Genomic DNA, 22549 nt, shown 5'->3' on the forward strand with positions numbered 1-22549 from the left:
CAAATTATAGTATCTTATCTAACAAAAAAATTTGTACCTACAACAAAATCTTTTCCTATAAATATTGGACCTTACTTCTCCAAATTATTCATCAAATAAATACATTTCTCATTTAAAATTGCAATCAACAGTTTTTCTCGTAACTACACAATGAAATCAAACAATACTATTGCGTCCATTATAATTCTCTGCATTAATCTTATTTTTGCTTCAACCCTTGTCTCTTCAACTCCAAATCCTAAGACACCACCAACTCATCCCAAAACACCACCTCCTCCATCAAAACTCCCACCAAGTCAAATGACACCACCACCCCATCTCATGACACCACCACCTATGGTACCTCCTTCCGTGCACCCTTCTACACCCCCACCAACTATGACGATCGCACCACCTTGTCCTACTACACCACCACCTACAACAAATCCATCCGCACCCCCTTCAAATCCTATGACAACACCTCCCATAGTCTCTCCTTCCACACCACCGCCAAGTCCTACGGCAACACCCCCTATGATCTCTCCTTCCACACCACCACCAAGATATTTGACACCCCCGCCTAAGATAACTCCTACGACGTCACCTACTTGTCAAATAGGAAGATTGAGTGTTTGTGCCAATGTGTTGAATGTTGTGATCGTAGGGATTGGACGAGATACTAAGCCTTGTTGCAACCTCATCAATGGTCTTATTGATCTCGAAGCCTCTATATGTCTATGCGCTGCACTTAAGGCTAATATCTTGGGAATCATCATTATTGATCTTAACATTCCCTTGCAATTAATCTTGAACCGATGTGGGCGTCAAATGCCTACAAATTTCAAATGCAGCCGTTAAGACCAATAAAATGGATGATCGATATGATGGCGTATGCACGCCATCACCAATGGACTATTCCTATTATATTATATTATATTAACGAAATAAGTTCTACTAAATAAAAACTGTTCATTATATTAATACTAAAATATATATTTGTATTATTGTGTTTAATTATTATATCGATGGAAGACGCTGTCTTTGTCGATAGTTGTTGGATGTCAAAGATGATGAAGAAGTAGATTTTTCATTGACATATAGTTTATGCAATTCAATGACTTCATTATCTATTAATAATATTATGATATTTCTAAAGTGTTTATTTTGTATGATCTTTATGAGATATTTTTATTACCTTAAAGCCATTCTTGAGTTATATTTTTCTTATTCCTATTAAACACTAGTGTTATTACTCCATGAAAGGAATTAGAATAATGTATATACTCCCAACTGACATAAGTTTAGTTAAAGCGTTTTGACAACTTTTTTAAAGAGCTTATAATATTTTTAATAAGTTTTTTAAAATTCAATAATTGAAACATCCTATATTCACATGCATTATTTCTTCCGTTTCATTTGTTAATCTAGACCCTTGAGTAAAACTGTTACATTCGTTTAGCTATGCATCATTCAATAAGTTCAACTCCAAAACTAATGGTTTTATATGAAAATTTAAATATGGAAATACACTTAGAAAGTTATTTTAGAAATTAGGACAAAGGAACTCACCCTAAATCGTCATAATATACTATTATATAATGAAGGTAAGGTTCGGTAAGTTGTTTTGACATTATTATGCTAAAGGCATGAAGAAGAATGGAAATAAATATCCGGTTTCATCAATAGGAAAAATTACAAAGTTTAACTTGATGAATAACGTGGTTAAATATAAATAAATATATAAGAATAAGTAAGTAAATTGTAGAAACATGATAAAAATTGAAATTAAATGGAAAATTATTTTTGTGTAGTTGTTTTATGTTGATGATTAATTTACCTTTTTATTTTTACACGCTTTCGCGGCCGGTAACCTCATGCTAGAGTTTCCATTTGCCTTTATTTTAATCTAACGACGTACTCTTGACCTTTCGTAAAAAGTTCGGTATATAGAAATTATATTATGTAAAAATTGGTGTGTAACATTCAACACTTTAACAATGCTTAACCAAACTCACAATTTCCCAAACTACATTACATATCAGGTGGCTTGCGCTGATAGTCAACGATTGTGTGTAAATATTGCATTTTTTTACTAGTCGTTAACAGAAAGTAAATTATGATTTATAATAATATAGAACAAGTTTTACGATTTCAATGCTTCTATTTTTTTTAGAATTGATATCTTTAAGACTTTGAAAATCGAACTATAATAAATATCAAAAATAAAAATCATATGAGTGAACTTCAAATAAAATAAAGAGCATATTGAAATGTGTGTGATTTATATTATACAGAAGAAGTTGTTGGTTTATAACTGTTTATGAGTGCAAAAAAAGAATTTTTTTTTACAAAATGTAACGAAATGTATACAATATGATGGAAGATTAGCAATAATATGACACATACCTAATAAAGAATTAACTTAGTAAAATAAAAATGTAAACGCACTGGCATATCATTTTTACAATAATTAGTTTTATGACATATATTTCCTTCTGTTTCGTTCTATATTTTACAGATGACTCTTTCATGGACCTTGCCTTTCACATTGTTTATGACACCCAGTAGATTGATTGTTTTTTTCTATGACAACTTATGTATGTTTTTATTCAATAGAATTGAGGATTGTGTCAACATTTTCTTTAAGTGATTGTTTTTCTTCTAAGGTGCAATTTCTTTATTACGTTTATATGAAGATATAGGAAAAAGTATATTAATGAAATCAAATATATTTTATGTTAGCTATCATTTAGTTGATTTAAAATTTGCTAAAGTGAATTATATAAAAAGAGAATGTTGCAAATTAAATGTTTCGGTCGAATAGTTTAAATTTATATCTTAATTATGGATTGAATTGATATAATGGAATATGTTAGGATATTTATTTTGCAATTCGTCATTTATTTTAGGTTCTTGTATTAACATTTGTTAAATTTGACTACTTTCTTGTATCAATTTGTTGTATCCTTATCTTTCTATTACATTTTGTGAGATATTGGATCGAACTCTAGTATTGTCGAAGGGTAGTTTTTTGGTTCGACAGTTCGACAGAGTTAAGCATGAAGTCGAAGGATTGTTCACATGCTGGTGTCGAATTGTGTATGCTGTAGTCGAAGATGGGTCTAGCATGCAGATGTCGAAGATGCTAGGGTTGTTAGCATGTTAAATTAGGTTTTAGTGTTTAAACCCTAATTTGTTAAGTTAGCTTGTTTATTAAGTTGACTTGTGTAATGGGTCTTGCTGAAAAAGCCCATTAGTTAGTATGTTAGGTTTTATTATAAATAGCATACTAGTTTCTCATCATTGCTAAGCTGCAAATCCTAATTTAGGGTGAGAGAGGTTATTTGTTATTCTTGTAAACTTGTAATCTTGTTTTAAGAGAAAGTGAAAGAATAGCAGTTATAACCAATTCTCGTGTTCTCCTTATCTCCCCTAATTCCCTTTTATATTTTGTTCTTGACATCGTTTTTCACAACAAATTGGTGCGGTGAGCGTGGAGAAGATGCCTTCAACAAAGTATGAGATTGAAAAGTTCACCGGAGTGAATGATTTCGGTCTGTGGCGCTTGAAGATGAAAGCCCTACTGGTTCAGCAGGGTTGTTTGGAAGCGTTGAAGGGAGAGGCAGCCATGAATGCAGAATTGACGGCAGCGGAGAAGACGAATATGATCGAGAAAGCACACAGCGCAATTTTGTTGAGCCTTGGTGATAAGGTTCTCCGGCAGGTATCAAAGGAGACGACGGCATCAGGGTTATGGGTGAAACTTGAAAGTTTGTATATGACCAAATCGCTGGTAAATCGACTCTACCTGAAGCAAGCTTTGTATTCATTCAAGATGATTGAAGACAAAGTATTGGCTGAGCAGTTGGATATGTTCAACAAGCTGATTCTTGATCTTGAAAATATTGATGTGAAGATCGATGATGAAGATCAAGCGCTGTTACTATTGTGTTCTTTGCCTCGATCACATGCTCACTTCAAAGAAACTCTCTTGTATGGAAGGGAGTCCCTGACGTTTGAAGAAGTTCAATCAGCCTTGTACTCTAAGGACTTGAATGAACGAAAGGAGCATAAACCTTCGACTGTTGGTGAAGGTTTGGCCGTTAAAGGAAAACTCTTACGAAAGAATGGTAAGTTCGACAAGAAGGGCAAAAGCCAGTCGAAGTCTTACAGTGGCGAAGCATCTGGCATTCGATGCTATCATTGTAAGAAGGAGGGTCACACAAGAAAGGTGTGCCCTGAACGCCTGAAAGATCATGGAGGTAAGGATAATGGCAATGCAGCCATTGTTCAAGATGATTTTGAATCATCTGATGTTCTTGTAGTTTCAAGCAGTGACTCGAGAAGAGAGTGGATTATGGATTCAGGATGCACTTGCCACATGACTCCAAACAAAGACCTGTTCGAGGAATTATGTGATCAAGATGGTGGATCAGTATTGCTGGGAAACAACAAGGCTTGCAAGATTGCAGGTATTGGATCTGTTAGATTCAAGCTCCATGATGAGTCAATAAGGTTGTTGACTGAAGTCAGGTATGTTCCTGATTTGAAGAGAAATCTGCTTTCTCTTGGTGAATTCGACAAGAAAGGATATGTTTTCCAAGGAGAGAAAAGTATCCTAAGAGTCATGAAGGGTTCGAAGGAAGTCTTGAGAGGCGTGAAGAAACAAGGCTTGTATACCCTTGAGGCTGAAGTTGTAAGTGGTTCGACAAATGTTGCATCCACGAAACCTTTGTCGAAAACAGAAATCTGGCACATGAGATTGGGCCATGTCAGTGAAAGGGGTCTGGTCGAATTAGGGAAACAAAATCTGCTTGGTGGAGACAAAGTCGAAAAGCTGAAGTTTTGTGAACCCTGTGTACTTGGAAAATCTTGCAGAGTGAAGTTCAACAAAGGCAAACAAAGAACACATGGATCCCTTGATTACATCCATGCTGATCTTTGGGGGCCTGCAAGGTGTCCATCACATTCAGGAGCAAGGTATTTTCTATCCATAGTAGATGATTATTCCAGAAAATTATGGGTATTCATCCAGAAGACTAAGGATGAAACTTTTGAGAATTTCAAAAGTTGGAAGACTCTGGTTGAAAATCAGACTGGCAGAAAGGTCAAGAGGTTGAGAACCGACAATGGCCTTGAATTTTGCAATGAGGCATTCGACAGCTTTTGTGCTGCCTCTGGTATTGCAAGGCACAGAACTACTGCAGGTACTCCACAGCAAAATGGTTTGGCTGAAAGATTTAATCGAACTATTTTGGAGAGAGTCAGATGCATGTTGACTAGTGCGGGGTTAAAGAAGGTGTTCTGGGCTGAGGCTGTTTCGACAGCAACATAACTGATAAACAGATGTCCTTCGACAGCGTTAGATATGAAGACACCTGAAGAAGTTTGGTCGGGACATCCACCAGATCTCGACAAACTGAGAGTATTTGGCTGCGTAGCCTATGCTCACATTAGGCAAGACAAGGTCGAACCTAGAGCTCTGAAATGCATGTTCATGGGATACCCTGATGGAGTCAAAGCTTATAGGCTATGGTGCCTAGAGCCAGGTCACAGGAGGTGTATCACCAGTCGAGATGTAGTTTTCAATGAAGTTGAAATGGCTTTTAAGAAAACTGATGATGCTGGTCGAAGTACAGAAACATCTGACGAAGAGCTGGAACAGGTAGAGATTCCTGTTGAGGTGGAGCATGTTGATGCTGAATTGCATATCCCAGATGAAGTCGAAGAAGAAGCAGAAGATGCTGAAGTTGAGGAAACTGACGATGACTACCTATTGTCGAGAGATAGGTCGAGAAGAGTCATCAAGCCACCTCAGAGACTTGGATATGCAGATCTTATAGCTTATGCCTTAATCTCTGCAAGTGAGGTTCTAGACGAAGAACCTAGAGACTATAAGGAAGTTATGAGGAGTCGAAATAAGACTGAATGGCTGAAGGCCATGGATGATGAGATGAAATCTCTTCATGATAATCATACTTGGGAACTGATCAAGAAACCTGTTAGGGCAAGGTTAGTCAGCTGTAAATGGATTTTCAAATTTAAGGAAGGAATTGAAGGAGTGACGTCGAAAAGATACAAGGCAAGGTTAGTTGCAAGGGGTTTCACTCAGAAAGAAGGTGTCGACTTCAATGATGTGTTTTCTCCTGTTGTGAAGCATAGGTCCATTCGAATGTTGCTTGCCATGGTGGCACAGTTCGATCTTGAACTGGAACAGATGGATGTGAAGACTGCGTTCTTGTATGGTGATCTAGATGAAACGATCCTGATGAGGCAACCTGAAGGGTATGTCGAAAAGGGGAAGGAAGATTATGTTTGCAAGTTAAAGAGATCTTTGTATGGGCTGAAACAATCTCCTCGACAGTGGAATAGGAGATTCGACAAGTTCATGGCACGCATAAGTTTCATTAGAAGTCAGTTCGACCACTGCGTTTACTTCAGATTTCGACCTGGTAATTCATTTGTTATTTTGTTGCTTTATGTGGATGATATTCTCATAGCAAGCAACAATGTTGAAGATGTGATGAGGGTGAAGGCTGAACTCAATAAGGAGTTCGATATGAAGGATCTGGGAGCAGCTTCCAGGATTCTTGGAATTGACATTCGAAGAGATAGAAAGAAGTCGAAGTTATGTCTATCTCAAGAGGCATATCTACGGAAGATTCTTGAAAAGTTTGGTATGTCGAATTCGAAGCCAGTTGTGACTCCAACAAACCCTCAATTCAAGCTGAGTATTGATCAGTGTCCCAGTACTGATGTCGAAAGAGCCTATATGAATAGCATCCCATATGCTAATATAGTTGGTTCTTTGATGTATGCTATGGTCTGTACTAGACCCGACATAGCATACGCAGTAAGTCTTGTAAGCAGGTACATGGCGAATCCTGGAAAGGCTCACTGGCAAGCATTGAAGTGGATTCTAAGGTATATAAATGGATCTCTAAACAGAGTCTTAATTTATGGTGGAGCCTTGGGTGAAGATAGTAAAGCAGCAATAGAAGGATATGTCGACTCTGATTATGCAGGTTGTATGGATTCTAGAAAGTCTATTTCTGGATATGTTTTCACTATGTTTGGTACAGCAATTAGTTGGAAAGCAACACTTCAGAAGGTTGTTGCTCTATCAACCACTGAAGCGGAGTATATTGCCCTAACTGAAGCTGTGAAAGAAGCACTGTGGCTTGAAGGTTTTGCGAAGGAGCTAAAACTTCAAGGTCGAGGTATCACTGTTAAATGTGATAGTCAAAGTGCAATACACCTGTCGAAGAATTCAGCCTATCATGAGCGAACTAAGCACATTGATGTGAGGCTGCATTTCGTCAGAGGAGTAATCGAGCGTGGAGAAGTGCAAGTGCTGAAGGTTTCGACTGAAGACAATGCTGCTGATATGATCACCAAGACATTGCCGAGTTGCAAGTTTTTCCACTGTATGCAGTTGATAAAGCTGCGTGAAGAAAGCTAGTCTGTTCCTTGACGTTGTAGAGTTAGGTCCAAGGTGGAGATTTGTGAGATATTGGATCGAACTCTAGTATTGTCGAAGGGTAGTTTTTTGGTTCGACAGTTCGACAGAGTTAAGCATGAAGTCGAAGGATTGTTCACATGCTGGTGTCGAATTGTGTATGCTGTAGTCGAAGATGGGTCTAGCATGCAGATGTCGAAGATGCTAGGGTTGTTAGCATGTTAAATTAGGTTTTAGTGTTTAAACCCTAATTTGTTAAGTTAGCTTGTTTATTAAGTTGGCTTGTGTAATGGGTCTTGCTGAAAAAGCCCATTAGTTAGTATGTTAGGTTTTATTATAAATAGCATACTAGTCTCTCATCATTGCTAAGCTGCAAATCCTAATTTAGGGTGAGAGAGGTTATTTGTTATTCTTGTAAACTTGTAATCTTGTTTTAAGAGAAAGTGAAAGAATAGCAGTTATAACCAATTCTCGTGTTCTCCTTATCTCCCCTAATTCCCTTTTATATTTTGTTCTTGACATCGTTTTTCACAACACATTTTTATTAATAAAAGTCAAACTATATTTTTTTAAAGAATTAACTGCCACTTCTTATAAGTTAAATGTTTTTAACTATTGAGGTGATTCAAAAGTTTCCGATGTAAAATGTCAACTTTTTTTTATTCTTGCATGGTGTTTTACAAAGATTCTTATTGTATTTATTTGCAAGAGCAACTAGTAAGAAAATATATCAATTCAATTCAAAGCAAGTTGAACTAAATTAATTTATTTTGTTTGTTTTTTATTCTTCTTCTTCAAAAATGAACTATTTTTTGTATAGTTTGAGTCCCTTAAAATGACATCATACTATGCTTGTAGCCGTGAAAGACATAACTTCAATTCGCTCAAAGTCAAATATTTCTTTCACAGTTAGGCAAGATGAATTAAAGGATAGTTAGTTAGAAATTAATTCTCTAAATAATACAAATTATAGTATCTTATCTAACAAAAAAATTTGTACCTACAACAAAATCTTTTCCTATAAATATTGGACCTTACTTCTCCAAATTATTCATCAACTAAATACATTTCTCATTTAAAATTGCAATCAACAGTTTCTCTCGTAACTGCACAATGAAATCAAACAATACTATTGCGTCCATTATAATTCTCTGCATTAATCTTATTTTTGCTTCAACCCTTGTCTCTTCCACTCCAAATCCTAAGACACCACCAACTCATCCCAAAACACCACCTCCTCCATCAAAACTCCCACCAAGTCAAATGACACCACCACCCCATCTCATGACACCACCACCTATGGTACCTCCTTCCGTGCAACCTTCTACACCCCCACCAACTATGACGATCGCACCACCTTGTCCTACTACACCACCACCTACAACAAATCCATCCGCACCCCCTTCAAATCCTATGACAACACCTCCCATAGTCTCTCCTTCCACACCACCGCCAAGTCCTACGGCAACACCCCCTATGATCTCTCCTTCCACACCACCACCAAGATATTTGACACCCCCGCCTAAGATAACTCCTACGACGTCACCTACTTGTCAAATAGGAAGATTGAGTGTTTGTGCCAATGTGTTGAATGTTGTGAACGTAGGGATTGGACGAGATACTAAGCCTTGTTGCAACCTCATCAATGGTCTTATTGATCTCGAAGCCTCTATATGTCTATGCGCTGCACTTAAGGCTAATATCTTGGGAATCATCATTATTGATCTTAACATTCCCTTGCAATTAATCTTGAACCGATGTGGGCGTCAAATGCCTACAAATTTCAAATGCAGCCGTTAAGACCAATAAAATGCATGATCGATATGATGGCTTATGCACGCCATCACCAATGGACTATTCCTATTATATTATATTATATTAACGAAATAAGTTCTACTAAATAAAAACTGTTCATTATATTAATACTAAAATATATATTTGTATTATTGTGTTTAATTATTATATCGATGGAAGACGCTGTCTTTGTCGATAGTTGTTGGATGTCAAAGATGATGAAGAAGTAGATTTTTCATTGACATATAGTTTATGCAATTCAATGACTTCATTATCTATTAATAATATTATGATATTTCTAAAGTGTTTATTTTGTATGATCTTTATGAGATATTTTTATTACCTTAAAGCCATTCTTGAGTTATATTTTTCTTATTCCTATTAAACACTAGTGTTATTACTCCATGAAAGGAATTAGAATAATGTATATACTCCCAACTGACATAAGTTTAGTTAAAGCGTTTTGACAACTTTTTTAAAGAGCTTATAATATTTTTAATAAGTTTTTTAAAATTCAATAATTGAAACCTCCTATATTCACATGCATTATTTCTTCCGTTTCATTTGTTAATCTAGACCCTTGAGCAAAACTGTTACATTCGTTTAGCTATGCATCATTCAATAAGTTCAACTCCAAAACTAATGGTTTTATATGAAAAATTAAATATGGAAATACACTTAGAAAGTTATTTTAGAAATTAGGACAAAGGAACTCACCCTAAATCGTCATAATATACTATTATATAATGAAGGTAAGGTTCGGTAAGTTGTTTTGACATTATTATGCTAAAGGCATGAAGAAGAATGGAAATAAATATCCGGTTTCATCAATAGGAAAAATTACAAAGTTTAACTTGATGAATAACGTGGTTAAATATAAATAAATATATAAGAATAAGTAAGTAAATTGTAGAAACATGATAAAAATTGAAATTAAATGGAAAATTATTTTTGTGTAGTTGTTTTATGTTGATGATTAATTTACCTTTTTATTTTTACACGCTTTCGCGGCCGGTAACCTCATGCTAGAGTTTCCATTTGCCTTTATTTTAATCTAACGACGTACTCTTGACCTTTCGTAAAAAGTTCGGTATATAGAAATTATATTATGTAAAAATTGGTGTGTAACATTCAACACTTTAACAATGCTTAACCAAACTCACAATTTCCCAAACTACATTACATATCAGGTGGCTTGCGCTGATAGTCAACGATTGTGTGTAAATATTGCATTTTTTTACTAGTCGTTAACAGAAAGTAAATTATGATTTAGAATAATATAGAACAAGTTTTACGATTTCAATGCTTCTATTTTTTTTAGAATTGATATCTTTAAGACTTTGAAAATCGAACTAAAATAAATATCAAAAATAAAAATCATATGAGTGAACTTCAAATAAAATAAAGAGCATATTGAAATGTGTGTGATTTATATTATACAGAAGAAGTTGTTGGTTTATAACTGTTTATGAGTGCAAAAAAAGAATTTTTTTTTACAAAATGTAACGAAATGTATACAATATGATGGAAGATTAGCAATAATATGACACATACCTAATAAAGAATTAACTTAGTAAAATAAAAATGTAAACGCACTGGCATATCATTTTTACAATAATTAGTTTTATGACATATATTTCCTTCTGTTTCGTTCTATATTTTACAGATGACTCTTTCATGGACCTTGCCTTTCACATTGTTTATGACACCCAGTAGATTGATTGTTTTTTTCTATGACAACTTATGTATGTTTTTATTCAATAGAATTGAGGATTGTGTCAACATTTTCTTTAAGTGATTGTTTTTCTTCTAAGGTGCAATTTCTTTATTACGTTTATATGAAGATATAGGAAAAAGTATATTAATGAAATCAAATATATTTTATGTTAGCTATCATTTAGTTGATTTAAAATTTGCTAAAGTGAATTATATAAAAAGAGAATGTTGCAAATTAAATGTTTCGGTCGAATAGTTTAAATTTATATCTTAATTATGGATTGAATTGATATAATGGAATATGTTAGGATATTTATTTTGCAATTCGTCATTTATTTTAGGTTCTTGTATTAACATTTGTTAAATTTGACTACTTTCTTGTATCAATTTGTTGTATCCTTATCTTTCTATTACATTTTTATTAATAAAAGTCAAACTATATTTTTTTAAAGAATTAACTGCCACTTCTTATAAGTTAAATGTTTTTAACTATTGAGGTGATTCAAAAGTTTCCGATGTAAAATGTCAACTTTTTTTTATTCTTGCATGGTGTTTTACAAAGATTCTTATTGTATTTATTTGCAATAGCAACTAGTAAGAAAATATATCAATTCAATTCAAAGCAAGTTGAACTAAATTAATTTATTTTGTTTGTTTTTTATTCTTCTTCTTCAAAAATGAACTATTTTTTGTATAGTTTGAGTCCCTTAAAATGACATCATACTATGCTTGTAGCCGTGAAAGACATAACTTCAATTCGCTCAAAGTCAAATATTTCTTTCATAGTTAGGCAAGATGAATTAAAGGATAGTTAGTTAGAAATTAATTCTCTAAATAATACAAATTATAGTATCTTATCTAACAAAAAAATTTGTACCTACAACAAAATCTTTTCCTATAAATATTGGACCTTACTTCTCCAAATTATTCATCAACTAAATACATTTCTCATTTAAAATTGCAATCAACAGTTTCTCTCGTAACTGCACAATGAAATCAAACAATACTATTGCGTCCATTATAATTCTCTGCATTAATCTTATTTTTGCTTCAACCCTTGTCTCTTCCACTCCAAATCCTAAGACACCACCAACTCATCCCAAAACACCACCTCCTCCATCAAAACTCCCACCAAGTCAAATGACACCACCACCCCATCTCATGACACCACCACCTATGGTACCTCCTTCCGTGCAACCTTCTACACCCCCACCAACTATGACGATCGCACCACCTTGTCCTACTACACCACCACCTACAACAAATCCATCCGCACCCCCTTCAAATCCTATGACAACACCTCCCATAGTCTCTCCTTCCACACCACCGCCAAGTCCTACGGCAACACCCCCTATGATCTCTCCTTCCACACCACCACCAAGATATTTGACACCCCCGCCTAAGATAACTCCTACGACGTCACCTACTTGTCAAATAGGAAGATTGAGTGTTTGTGCCAATGTGTTGAATGTTGTGAACGTAGGGATTGGACGAGATACTAAGCCTTGTTGCAACCTCATCAATGGTCTTATTGATCTCGAAGCCTCTATATGTCTATGCGCTGCACTTAAGGCTAATATCTTGGGAATCATCATTATTGATCTTAACATTCCCTTGCAATTAATCTTGAACCGATGTGGGCGTCAAATGCCTACAAATTTCAAATGCAGCCGTTAAGACCAATAAAATGCATGATCGATATGATGGCTTATGCACGCCATCACCAATGGACTATTCCTATTATATTATATTATATTAACGAAATAAGTTCTACTAAATAAAAACTGTTCATTATATTAATACTAAAATATATATTTGTATTATTGTGTTTAATTATTATATCGATGGAAGACGCTGTCTTTGTCGATAGTTGTTGGATGTCAAAGATGATGAAGAAGTAGATTTTTCATTGACATATAGTTTATGCAATTCAATGACTTCATTATCTATTAATAATATTATGATATTTCTAAAGTGTTTATTTTGTATGATCTTTATGAGATATTTTTATTACCTTAAAGCCATTCTTGAGTTATATTTTTCTTATTCCTATTAAACACTAGTGTTATTACTCCATGAAAGGAATTAGAATAATGTATATACTCCCAACTGACATAAGTTTAGTTAAAGCGTTTTGACAACTTTTTTAAAGAGCTTATAATATTTTTAATAAGTTTTTTAAAATTCAATAATTGAAACATCCTATATTCACATGCATTATTTCTTCCGTTTCATTTGTTAATCTAGACCCTTGAGCAAAACTGTTACATTCGTTTAGCTATGCATCATTCAATAAGTTCAACTCCAAAACTAATGGTTTTATATGAAAAATTAAATATGGAAATACACTTAGAAAGTTATTTTAGAAATTAGGACAAAGGAACTCACCCTAAATCGTCATAATATACTATTATATAATGAAGGTAAGGTTCGGTAAGTTGTTTTGACATTATTATGCTAAAGGCATGAAGAAGAATGGAAATAAATATCCGGTTTCATCAATAGGAAAAATTACAAAGTTTAACTTGATGAATAACGTGGTTAAATATAAATAAATATATAAGAATAAGTAAGTAAATTGTAGAAACATGATAAAAATTGAAATTAAATGGAAAATTATTTTTGTGTAGTTGTTTTATGTTGATGATTAATTTACCTTTTTATTTTTACACGCTTTCGCGGCCGGTAACCTCATGCTAGAGTTTCCATTTGCCTTTATTTTAATCTAACGACGTACTCTTGACCTTTCGTAAAAAGTTCGGTATATAGAAATTATATTATGTAAAAATTGGTGTGTAACATTCAACACTTTAACAATGCTTAACCAAACTCACAATTTCCCAAACTACATTACATATCAGGTGGCTTGCGCTGATAGTCAACGATTGTGTGTAAATATTGCATTTTTTTACTAGTCGTTAACAGAAAGTAAATTATGATTTAGAATAATATAGAACAAGTTTTACGATTTCAATGCTTCTATTTTTTTTAGAATTGATATCTTTAAGACTTTGAAAATCGAACTAAAATAAATATCAAAAATAAAAATCATATGAGTGAACTTCAAATAAAATAAAGAGCATATTGAAATGTGTGTGATTTATATTATACAGAAGAAGTTGTTGGTTTATAACTGTTTATGAGTGCAAAAAAGAATTTTTTTTTACAAAATGTAACGAAATGTATACAATATGATGGAAGATTAGCAATAATATGACACATACCTAATAAAGAATTAACTTAGTAAAATAAAAATGTAAACGCACTGGCATATCATTTTTACAATAATTAGTTTTATGACATATATTTCCTTCTGTTTCGTTCTATATTTTACAGATGACTCTTTCATGGACCTTGCCTTTCACATTGTTTATGACACCCAGTAGATTGATTGTTTTTTTCTATGACAACTTATGTATGTTTTTATTCAATAGAATTGAGGATTGTGTCAACATTTTCTTTAAGTGATTGTTTTTCTTCTAAGGTGCAATTTCTTTATTACGTTTATATGAAGATATAGGAAAAAGTATATTAATGAAATCAAATATATTTTATGTTAGCTATCATTTAGTTGATTTAAAATTTGCTAAAGTGAATTATATAAAAAGAGAATGTTGCAAATTAAATGTTTCGGTCGAATAGTTTAAATTTATATCTTAATTATGGATTGAATTGATATAATGGAATATGTTAGGATATTTATTTTGCAATTCGTCATTTATTTTAGGTTCTTGTATTAACATTTGTTAAATTTGACTACTTTCTTGTATCAATTTGTTGTATCCTTATCTTTCTATTACATTTTTATTAATAAAAGTCAAACTATATTTTTTTAAAGAATTAACTGCCACTTCTTATAAGTTAAATGTTTTTAACTATTGAGGTGATTCAAAAGTTTCCGATGTAAAATGTCAACTTTTTTTTATTCTTGCATGGTGTTTTACAAAGATTCTTATTGTATTTATTTGCAATAGCAACTAGTAAGAAAATATATCAATTCAATTCAAAGCAAGTTGAACTAAATTAATTTATTTTGTTTGTTTTTTATTCTTCTTCTTCAAAAATGAACTATTTTTTGTATAGTTTGAGTCCCTTAAAATGACATCATACTATGCTTGTAGCCGTGAAAGACATAACTTCAATTCGCTCAAAGTCAAATATTTCTTTCATAGTTAGGCAAGATGAATTAAAGGATAGTTAGTTAGAAATTAATTCTCTAAATAATACAAATTATAGTATCTTATCTAACAAAAAAATTTGTACCTACAACAAAATCTTTTCCTATAAATATTGGACCTTACTTCTCCAAATTATTCATCAACTAAATACATTTCTCATTTAAAATTGCAATCAACAGTTTCTCTCGTAACTGCACAATGAAATCAAACAATACTATTGCGTCCATTATAATTCTCTGCATTAATCTTATTTTTGCTTCAACCCTTGTCTCTTCCACTCCAAATCCTAAGACACCACCAACTCATCCCAAAACACCACCTCCTCCATCAAAACTCCCACCAAGTCAAATGACACCACCACCCCATCTCATGACACCACCACCTATGGTACCTCCTTCCGTGCAACCTTCTACACCCCCACCAACTATGACGATCGCACCACCTTGTCCTACTACACCACCACCTACAACAAATCCATCCGCACCCCCTTCAAATCCTATGACAACACCTCCCATAGTCTCTCCTTCCACACCACCGCCAAGTCCTACGGCAACACCCCCTATGATCTCTCCTTCCACACCACCACCAAGATATTTGACACCCCCGCCTAAGATAACTCCTACGACGTCACCTACTTGTCAAATAGGAAGATTGAGTGTTTGTGCCAATGTGTTGAATGTTGTGAACGTAGGGATTGGACGAGATACTAAGCCTTGTTGCAACCTCATCAATGGTCTTATTGATCTCGAAGCCTCTATATGTCTATGCGCTGCACTTAAGGCTAATATCTTGGGAATCATCATTATTGATCTTAACATTCCCTTGCAATTAATCTTGAACCGATGTGGGCGTCAAATGCCTACAAATTTCAAATGCAGCCGTTAAGACCAATAAAATGCATGATCGATATGATGGCTTATGCACGCCATCACCAATGGACTATTCCTATTATATTATATTATATTAACGAAATAAGTTCTACTAAATAAAAACTGTTCATTATATTAATACTAAAATATATATTTGTATTATTGTGTTTAATTATTATATCGATGGAAGACGCTGTCTTTGTCGATAGTTGTTGGATGTCAAAGATGATGAAGAAGTAGATTTTTCATTGACATATAGTTTATGCAATTCAATGACTTCATTATCTATTAATAATATTATGATATTTCTAAAGTGTTTATTTTGTATGATCTTTATGAGATATTTTTATTACCTTAAAGCCATTCTTGAGTTATATTTTTCTTATTCCTATTAAACACTAGTGTTATTACTCCATGAAAGGAATTAGAATAATGTATATACTCCCAACTGACATAAGTTTAGTTAAAGCGTTTTGACAACTTTTTTAAAGAGCTTATAATATTTTTAATAAGTTTTTTAAAATTCAATAATTGAAACATCCTATATTCACATGCATTATTTCTTCCGTTTCATTTGTTAATCTAGACCCTTGAGCAAAACTGTTACATTCGTTTAGCTATGCATCATTCAATAAGTTCAACTCCAAAACTAATGGTTTTATATGAAAAATTAAATATGGAAATACACTTAGAAAGTTATTTTAGAAATTAGGACAAAGGAACTCACCCTAAATCGTCATAATATACTATTATATAATGAAGGTAAGGTTCGGTAAGTTGTTTTGACATTATTATGCTAAAGGCATGAAGAAGAATGGAAATAAATATCCGGTTTCATCAATAGGAAAAATTACAAAGTTTAACTTGATGAATAACGTGGTTAAATATAAATAAATATATAAGAATAAGTAAGTAAATTGTAGAAACATGATAAAAATTGAAATTAAATGGAAAATTATTTTTGTGTAGTTGTTTTATGTTGATGATTAATTTACCTTTTTATTTTTACACGCTTTCGCGGCCGGTAACCTCATGCTAGAGTTTCCATTTGCCTTTATTTTAATCTAACGACGTACTCTTGACCTTTCGTAAAAAGTTCGGTATATAGAAATTATATTATGTAAAAATTGGTGTGTAACATTCAACACTTTAACAATGCTTAACCAAACTCACAATTTCCCAAACTACATTACATATCAGGTGGCTTGCGCTGATAGTCAACGATTGTGTGTAAATATTGCATTTTTTTACTAGTCGTTAACAGAAAGTAAATTATGATTTAGAATAATATAGAACAAGTTTTACGATTTCAATGCTTCTATTTTTTTTAGAATTGATATCTTTAAGACTTTGAAAATCGAACTAAAATAAATATCAAAAATAAAAATCATATGAGTGAACTTCAAATAAAATAAAGAGCATATTGAAATGTGTGTGATTTATATTATACAGAAGAAGTTGTTGGTTTATAACTGTTTATGAGTGCAAAAAAGAATTTTTTTTTACAAAATGTAACGAAATGTATACAATATGATGGAAGATTAGCAATAATATGACACATACCTAATAAAGAATTAACTTAGTAAAATAAAAATGTAAACGCACTGGCATATCATTTTTACAATAATTAGTTTTATGACATATATTTCCTTCTGTTTCGTTCTATATTTTACAGATGACTCTTTCATGGACCTTGCCTTTCACATTGTTTATGACACCCAGTAGATTGATTGTTTTTTTCTATGACAACTTATGTATGTTTTTATTCAATAGAATTGAGGATTGTGTCAACATTTTCTTTAAGTGATTGTTTTTCTTCTAAGGTGCAATTTCTTTATTACGTTTATATGAAGATATAGGAAAAAGTATATTAATGAAATCAAATATATTTTATGTTAGCTATCATTTAGTTGATTTAAAATTTGCTAAAGTGAATTATATAAAAAGAGAATGTTGCAAATTAAATGTTTCGGTCGAATAGTTTAAATTTATATCTTAATTATGGATTGAATTGATATAATGGAATATGTTAGGATATTTATTTTGCAATTCGTCATTTATTTTAGGTTCTTGTATTAACATTTGTTAAATTTGACTACTTTCTTGTATCAATTTGTTGTATCCTTATCTTTCTATTACATTTTTATTAATAAAAGTCAAACTATATTTTTTTAAAGAATTAACTGCCACTTCTTATAAGTTAAATGTTTTTAACTATTGAGGTGATTCAAAAGTTTCCGATGTAAAATGTCAACTTTTTTTTATTCTTGCATGGTGTTTTACAAAGATTCTTATTGTATTTATTTGCAATAGCAACTAGTAAGAAAATATATCAATTCAATTCAAAGCAAGTTGAACTAAATTAATTTATTTTGTTTGTTTTTTATTCTTCTTCTTCAAAAATGAACTATTTTTTGTATAGTTTGAGTCCCTTAAAATGACATCATACTATGCTTGTAGCCGTGAAAGACATAACTTCAATTCGCTCAAAGTCAAATATTTCTTTCATAGTTAGGCAAGATGAATTAAAGGATAGTTAGTTAGAAATTAATTCTCTAAATAATACAAATTATAGTATCTTATCTAACAAAAAAATTTGTACCTACAACAAAATCTTTTCCTATAAATATTGGACCTTACTTCTCCAAATTATTCATCAACTAAATACATTTCTCATTTAAAATTGCAATCAACAGTTTCTCTCGTAACTACACAATGAAATCAAACAATACTATTGCGTCCATTATAATTCTCTGCATTAATCTTATTTTTGCTTCAACCCTTGTCTCTTCCACTCCAAATCCTAAGACACCACCAACTCATCCCAAAACACCACCTCCTCCATCAAAACTCCCACCAAGTCAAATGACACCACCACCCCATCTCATGACACCACCACCTATGGTACCTCCTTCCGTGCAACCTTCTACACCCCCACCAACTATGACGATCGCACCACCTTGTCCTACTACACCACCACCTACAACAAATCCATCCGCACCCCCTTCAAATCCTATGACAACACCTCCCATAGTCTCTCCTTCCACACCACCGCCAAGTCCTACGGCAACACCCCCTATGATCTCTCCTTCCACACCACCACCAAGATATTTGACACCCCCGCCTAAGATAACTCCTACGACGTCACCTACTTGTCAAATAGGAAGATTGAGTGTTTGTGCCAATGTGTTGAATGTTGTGAACGTAGGGATTGGACGAGATACTAAGCCTTGTTGCAACCTCATCAATGGTCTTATTGATCTCGAAGCCTCTATATGTCTATGCGCTGCACTTAAGGCTAATATCTTGGGAATCATCATTATTGATCTTAACATTCCCTTGCAATTAATCTTGAACCGATGTGGGCGTCAAATGCCTACAAATTTCAAATGCAGCCGTTAAGACCAATAAAATGCATGATCGATATGATGGCTTATGCACGCCATCACCAATGGACTATTCCTATTATATTATATTATATTAACGAAATAAGTTCTACTAAATAAAAACTGTTCATTATATTAATACTAAAATATATATTTGTATTATTGTGTTTAATTATTATATCGATGGAAGACGCTGTCTTTGTCGATAGTTGTTGGATGTCAAAGATGATGAAGAAGTAGATTTTTCATTGACATATAGTTTATGCAATTCAATGACTTCATTATCTATTAATAATATTATGATATTTCTAAAGTGTTTATTTTGTATGATCTTTATGAGATATTTTTATTACCTTAAAGCCATTCTTGAGTTATATTTTTCTTATTCCTATTAAACACTAGTGTTATTACTCCATGAAAGGAATTAGAATAATGTATATACTCCCAACTGACATAAGTTTAGTTAAAGCGTTTTGACAACTTTTTTAAAGAGCTTATAATATTTTTAATAAGTTTTTTAAAATTCAATAATTGAAACATCCTATATTCACATGCATTATTTCTTCCGTTTCATTTGTTAATCTAGACCCTTGAGCAAAACTGTTACATTCGTTTAGCTATGCATCATTCAATAAGTTCAACTCCAAAACTAATGGTTTTATATGAAAAATTAAATATGGAAATACACTTAGAAAGTTATTTTAGAAATTAGGACAAAGGAACTAACCCTAAATCGTCATAATATACTATTATATAATGAAGGTAAGGTTCGGTAAGTTGTTTTGACATTATTATGCTAAAGGCATGAAGAAGAATGGAAATAAATATCCGGTTTCATCAATAGGAAAAATTACAAAGTTTAACTTGATGAATAACGTGGTTAAATATAAATAAATATATAAGAATAAGTAAGTAAATTGTAGAAACATGATAAAAATTGAAATTAAATGGAAAATTATTTTTGTGTAGTTGTTTTATGTTGATGATTAATTTACCTTTTTATTTTTACACGCTTTCGCGGCCGGTAACCTCATGCTAGAGTTTCCATTTGCCTTTATTTTAATCTAACGACGTACTCTTGACCTTTCGTAAAAAGTTCGGTATATAGAAATTATATTATGTAAAAATTGGTGTGTAACATTCAACACTTTAACAATGCTTAACCAAACTCACAATTTCCCAAACTACATTACATATCAGGTGGCTTGCGCTGATAGTCAACGATTGTGTGTAAATATTGCATTTTTTTACTAGTCGTTAACAGAAAGTAAATTATGATTTAGAATAATATAGAACAAGTTTTACGATTTCAATGCTTCTATTTTTTTTAGAATTGATATCTTTAAGACTTTGAAAATCGAACTAAAATAAATATCAAAAATACAAATCATATGAGTGAACTTCAAATAAAATAAAGAGCATATTGAAATGTGTGTGATTTACATTATACAGAAGAAGTTGTTGGTTTATAACTGTTTATGAGTGCAAAAAAGAATTTTTTTTTTTACAAAATGTAACGAAATGTATACAATATGATGGAAGATTAGCAATAATATGACACATACCTAATAAAGAATTAACTTAGTAAAATAAAAATGTAAACGCACTGGCATATCATTTTTACAATAATTAGTTTTATGACATATATTTCCTTCTGTTTCGTTCTATATTTTACAGATGACTCTTTCATGGACCTTGCCTTTCACATTGTTTATGACACCCAGTAGATTGATTGTTTTTTTCTATGACAACTTATGTATGTTTTTATTCAATAGAATTGAGGATTGTGTCAACATTTTCTTTAAGTGATTGTTTTTCTTCTAAGGTGCAATTTCTTTATTACGTTTATATGAAGATATAGGAAAAAGTATATTAATGAAATCAAATATATTTTATGTTAGCTATCATTTAGTTGATTTAAAATTTGCTAAAGTGAATTATATAAAAAGAGAATGTTGCAAATTAAATGTTTCGGTCGAATAGTTTAAATTTATATCTTAATTATGGATTGAATTGATATAATGGAATATGTTAGGATATTTATTTTGCAATTCGTCATTTATTTTAGGTTCTTGTATTAACATTTGTTAAATTTGACTACTTTCTTGTATCAATTTGTTGTATCCTTATCTTTCTATTACATTTTTATTAATAAAAGTCAAACTATATTTTTTTAAAGAATTAACTGCCACTTCTTATAAGTTAAATGTTTTTAACTATTGAGGTGATTCAAAAGTTTCCGATGTAAAATGTCAACTTTTTTTTATTCTTGCATGGTGTTTTACAAAGATTCTTATTGTATTTATTTGCAAGAGCAACTAGTAAGAAAATATATCAATTCAATTCAAAGCAAGTTGAACTAAATTAATTTATTTTGTTTGTTTTTTATTCTTCTTCTTCAAAAATGAACTATTTTTTGTATAGTTTGAGTCCCTTAAAATGACATCATACTATGCTTGTAGCCGTGAAAGACATAACTTCAATTCGCTCAAAGTCAAATATTTCTTTCATAGTTAGGCAAGATGAATTAAAGGATAGTTAGTTAGAAATTAATTCTCTAAATAATACAAATTATAGTATCTTATCTAACAAAAAAATTTGTACCTACAACAAAATCTTTTCCTATAAATATTGGACCTTACTTCTCCAAATTATTCATCAACTAAATACATTTCTCATTTAAAATTGCAATCAACAGTTTCTCTCGTAACTACACAATGAAATCAAACAATACTATTGCGTCCATTATAATTCTCTGCATTAATCTTATTTTTGCTTCAACCCTTGTCTCTTCCTGTAATACCCCGTATTAAATTAAATGCTCTAATGTTATTAGCTGACACTGAGGTTTTATTAATGGGTACATTAGAGATACTTTTGGACATTTGAGTTAGTAGTGTAACTTGAGATATTCCTTATATCTTTTCCTTTTGGTTTTCTTCTTCATTTGCAACAAAAAGAGAAAGTTAGAGAGAAGAAGTAGAGAGAAGGAGGAGCAAGAAGAGAAAGGAGAAGAAAGCTTGGATCTTCATCATTTCTCCGCCGAATCGACTCATCTTCGACATCAACGACTCATAATCGAGGTGGGTTCTAGTTAGAAACTTATAGCTTTTGATTATGGATGGAAATCATAAGTTTTGCATTTTGGGGTTTTCTATAGAAAAACCT

General features: G+C 32.2%; 5 protein-coding genes across 5 annotated transcripts; all 5 read left to right on the plus strand.

Annotated features, from left to right (window-relative positions):
- The first annotated feature begins 150 nt into the window (after positions 1-150).
- On the plus strand, positions 151-837 carry LOC131605447 (lipid transfer protein EARLI 1-like). Its single transcript, XM_058877797.1, has one exon. It carries the CDS (start codon positions 151-153, stop codon positions 835-837), a length of 687 nt encoding a protein of 228 aa, XP_058733780.1.
- A 7673-nt stretch (positions 838-8510) lies between these two features.
- Positions 8511-9471, plus strand: LOC131607352 (lipid transfer protein EARLI 1-like). The gene has a single exon (XM_058879367.1). It carries the CDS (start codon positions 8552-8554, stop codon positions 9236-9238), a length of 687 nt encoding a protein of 228 aa, XP_058735350.1. The 5' UTR covers positions 8511-8551; the 3' UTR covers positions 9239-9471.
- A 2426-nt stretch (positions 9472-11897) lies between these two features.
- On the plus strand, positions 11898-12858 carry LOC131607353 (lipid transfer protein EARLI 1-like). Its single transcript, XM_058879368.1, has one exon. It carries the CDS (start codon positions 11939-11941, stop codon positions 12623-12625), a length of 687 nt encoding a protein of 228 aa, XP_058735351.1. The 5' UTR covers positions 11898-11938; the 3' UTR covers positions 12626-12858.
- A 2425-nt stretch (positions 12859-15283) lies between these two features.
- Positions 15284-16244, plus strand: LOC131607354 (lipid transfer protein EARLI 1-like). Its single transcript, XM_058879369.1, has one exon. The coding sequence runs from the start codon at positions 15325-15327 to the stop codon at positions 16009-16011; it is 687 nt and encodes a 228-aa protein (XP_058735352.1). The 5' UTR covers positions 15284-15324; the 3' UTR covers positions 16012-16244.
- Positions 16245-18669: 2425 nt separating this feature from the next.
- On the plus strand, positions 18670-19630 carry LOC131607355 (lipid transfer protein EARLI 1-like). The gene has a single exon (XM_058879370.1). It carries the CDS (start codon positions 18711-18713, stop codon positions 19395-19397), a length of 687 nt encoding a protein of 228 aa, XP_058735353.1. The 5' UTR covers positions 18670-18710; the 3' UTR covers positions 19398-19630.
- The last annotated feature ends 2919 nt before the right edge of the window (positions 19631-22549 follow it).

This window comes from Vicia villosa, linkage group LG5 (assembly GCF_029867415.1).
Source record: "Vicia villosa cultivar HV-30 ecotype Madison, WI linkage group LG5, Vvil1.0, whole genome shotgun sequence".
NCBI classification, from domain to species: domain Eukaryota; kingdom Viridiplantae; phylum Streptophyta; class Magnoliopsida; order Fabales; family Fabaceae; genus Vicia; species Vicia villosa.